Below are 1,905 nucleotides of genomic sequence, written 5' to 3' on the forward strand. Positions count from 1 at the left end.
AAAATCTTAAGAAGAAGCCTCCTCTTGATCTGTGTGTTGCTTGAAATGGAAGGAACCCTTGAGGAGCTCAGGCAGGCCTGCAGTGGGCAGCCAGCAGCTGGCAGCAGCAGTGCTGCTGGGCTGGGGTGATGTGCCAGCTGCACTGTTACTGTGAGCACAAATGCTGTGGGGCTGAATGGCCCAGCCAGTTGGTCACGTTGGGTTTCGAGGCACTCGTAAGAGAAGTTTGTAGGTAGGAAGATGTGCAGGTGTGCCTTCTTGTTATGTAGGACCCGTGGAGCTGCTGATGCACAGGCGGCAGCGGTGCCTGCGGGTGAGCGTGGAGAACTTGGTCTGCGTGCAGCGCATGCAGATGTCCGTGGCCTTGTCTGGGATCCAGGGAGCCGCGGGCTCCCTGCAGGGCTGCCGGCCCGTCTTGGTCAGCAGGTGCTTGATGCACTCCTCCAGGTGGCTGATCCACTCCTTCCTCTCCGTCAGGGAGGCTGCGGACACCACAAAGGACTTCTTGGAGGTTTTGATCATCCAGCGGTTCTTCATCTGCAAGGTGTCCGGCAGCGTCTCCAAAGTGACATCTTCAAGGGGGATGATGTGCTGGGAGTTGTACTTCCTTTTGTTGATGATGATGCTGCCGTAGACGAGGATGTCGTTGAAAAGGAAAAAGATGCGAGGCTTTGGCTTCTTGCGGCATTCTTTGGTCAAAATCCCTTCTCCCAGCAGCACCCTGCCCGGCAAGGCCAAGGGCTGCCCAGAAGCCCCAAAGCAGTTCTCCACAGCAGCGATGCGCTGGCTGTTGATCTCCGTGTTTGCAAGATGGTCCACCATGGCCAGCTCCCTCTGAAGAGAGGAAACAAAGAGGGAAGAGGTGAAACTGCAGACATTGCACCAGGTGAGGGTGAGCAGCCAGTGGATGCACAGGGGAGATGCTCCTGATGCCGCCTGAGGCTACAGGTGATCTCACGAGCACTCCTCACTTGGGTTTGTTACCTTTCTAAATAAAATCTTCAAACTTTCTGACCCCATTTTGCAACAGCCCAGGCTGGACTGGGATGGTTCATTTTGCAGCAATGGAAGCCCCTGAAGGCAGAGCCAGGTGTTCCTGGCTGTGCTTTTTACCAGTCTCCCTGTGTGCCCTTAGAAAAGAAAGCTGCTTGGTCTGAACCTGATTTGATGCAGATCCATAGATCTGCATAAAAGGGTCTTGAGAGCAAGGCTCCTGCTTCTGACTGCACACCTGCTTTCTCAAGGATTGCTTACTGACACACACCCCCACAGCTCCATTCTGGGCCAGAGCTGAGGCAGGAACAAAAGCAAACTCTGTGCTATCACTTGTTCCTGCTGGTCTTCCATGCATGACAAAAAGGGTAAATAAAAGAAGTACAGGTGAGCCCCTGGGGACATAATGGGGAATAACTTATCAAGTGAAGGACAGCTTGTTTTATCTACATGGAAAGCTTTGTTGGAAAGAAAAGGCATTGAGAGTACTGAATACGCCCTTTGTATTATTTTACACTTGGCACAGTCACCAGATTTTGAAAGTGATGCAAATACTGCTTTTAGTGTTGTAGTCTGGAAAGAAATTAGGGAGAGACTGTGAGACATGGTACCAAAAGGGGACAAGGTGGCTGTAGATTTGGCTACCACCTGGAAATTGCTCTGTGAGACTTGAAAAGAATGGAAAAGAGAGCAGGACAAAAGAGAGCAGGAAGTGGAAGGACAATCAGAGCCTGAGATCCTGAAGAACTGAGCAGGCAGCCTAAGAGCCTAAAAGCACACCAGGCAAATGAAGACTGTAGGAGCCTAAAAATCCAGAGGGGTTATAGGTAAGCAGACCTGAGAGCATAAAAGTCTGGACAACTTATGAGACATTATCCCCAAGAAGAAGGGTGCTGGTTATGAAGAATGGAT

The 1,905-nt window shown here is 51.1% G+C and overlaps 1 protein-coding gene across 1 annotated transcript; it reads right to left on the minus strand.

Annotated features, from left to right (window-relative positions):
• Window positions 1-11: 11 nt before the first annotated feature.
• Window positions 12-1,319, minus strand: PLEKHF1 (pleckstrin homology and FYVE domain containing 1). Its single transcript, XM_039714737.1, has one exon. It carries the CDS (start codon window positions 820-822, stop codon window positions 262-264), a length of 561 nt encoding a protein of 186 aa, XP_039570671.1. The 5' UTR covers window positions 823-1,319; the 3' UTR covers window positions 12-261.
• Between the last annotated feature and the right edge of the window lie 586 nt (window positions 1,320-1,905).

The sequence above is a fragment of the Passer montanus genome, unplaced genomic scaffold, assembly GCF_014805655.1.
Source record: "Passer montanus isolate IOZ18808 unplaced genomic scaffold, ASM1480565v1 scaffold3072, whole genome shotgun sequence".
In the NCBI taxonomy this organism is placed as follows: Eukaryota; Metazoa; Chordata; class Aves; order Passeriformes; family Passeridae; genus Passer; species Passer montanus.

Bases quoted from the DNA above. Each gene is read 5' to 3' on its own strand.
- PLEKHF1 (XM_039714737.1), bottom strand. From the start codon at position 822: ATGGTGGACCATCTTGCAAACACGGAGATCAACAGCCAGCGCATCGCT.